This window comes from Lottia gigantea, assembly GCF_000327385.1.
Source record: "Lottia gigantea unplaced genomic scaffold LOTGIsca_460, whole genome shotgun sequence".
Classification (NCBI taxonomy): domain Eukaryota; kingdom Metazoa; phylum Mollusca; class Gastropoda; family Lottiidae; genus Lottia; species Lottia gigantea.
In genome coordinates this window covers 388-1,752 of record NW_008709615.1, presented here as the reverse complement: position 1 = coordinate 1,752, position 1,365 = coordinate 388, and the positions used below count along the sequence as shown (strand labels likewise).

Here is a 1,365-nt window from a genome sequence, read left to right as displayed (position 1 = left end):
TGTACACGTTAAAGATTCTCGACAGTTGGAAATCGAACAAGAGTAGGAAACCCGCTGTCCTGGTAAAAAATTTCCCTCATTGCACACTGCATGGCGTTGCCCGTCTTTAATCATTATCCCACATGGTGCAGAAAAGTTGGACGTAAAACTCCATTCATTTTATTTTTCAGATTGTCGATACAAGTATTCAAATGTAAAATCTTTGACGCCCCGTGCCTACGCAGAAAGAACTGTGTCTGATTCAGCGAAATGTGATGAAAACTGTGCTAACGATACCAAATGTTCCACTTCTACCACTTGGCTTGGAACATGTCTTCGTTACAAAACACCAATCATCTTCGTGTCGTTGGATGGAAAAGAAGACCAATGTATTGAAAAGTGCAACGAGATGAGTGAATGTAAAACGATTTGCACTCAAAACCATACTAGGAATTTTTCCTGTTATTTATTTAACGTTACCTTGGACAAGATTCCAGATAATATGAAACGACCTTACAAAGCCAATTATAAAGTAGCAGAGAAAATCTGCGATTAATAAAAAAAAACATGTTTATCTTCACAATGTCAAGCTATTACAAACTTCGTCTTATACCTTGACTGCAATAGTCAACTTCGTTGTATCAGATCTTCACAATGTCAAGCTATTACGATCTTCATCTTATACCTTGACTGTAATAGCCACCTTTCTTGTATTACATCATCACAATGTCAATCTTTCATCTATCACATCTTCAAAATGTCAAGATTTTACAAACTTAGATCTTATACCTTGACTGCAGTAGCAGAGGCACCAATTAGCGGCCCGACATTCTGTCGAGAAAGGCTGTAAACTATGGCTTGCACAGGAGGGGCTTGGCCCGGTTACATCACCATCAGTTTCAAAAATGCCTGGTGATATTGCTGAAAATGGTGGCAGTGTACGATAACATCGGCATTGTACAATCCATATCAGAACGAGACTAAATGTTTTCACCCGTTTTTTAAAGGGACATTCCGCTTGTTTTGTAGATCAAAATTGTTGTTTTAGCTCAAATTTGTGAAAACTATATACCAAAATTTAAGGTCAAACTGCTTTGATAAAAAATTGGCCATGTATAAGCTTCGTCATTCACTGGTCAGTAACATAGTTAGGCATCAAAATACCATTATATTCGAATTTTTGTAATATTCACAGATCTGAAGGCATTCAACATTTTGCATTAACTTCTTACATTTGCGAAATTAAACTTGTAATATGTATTAGCTACATAGCATTTAGCATTACCTACATAGCATGTAATATTGACACACATTCCCCGCCATAGATTTTGGGTTTCGTTTTGCGTTGGTACTTAGTTTATCATATTCCTTATTTCCATATCATAG

The 1,365-nt window shown here is 36.6% G+C and overlaps 1 protein-coding gene across 1 annotated transcript in view; it reads left to right on the top strand.

The window, feature by feature from the left end:
* LOTGIDRAFT_175846 (hypothetical protein) overlaps positions 1-535 on the top strand; it is a gene marked incomplete at both ends in the record, with an annotated part of 34,188 nt that extends 33,653 nt beyond the window's left edge. The window contains one exon of the mRNA XM_009061228.1: positions 171-535. Within this exon, the coding sequence (XP_009059476.1) occupies positions 171-535 (365 nt within the window). The remainder of the gene's footprint in view (positions 1-170) is intronic.
* Between the last annotated feature and the right edge of the window lie 830 nt (positions 536-1,365).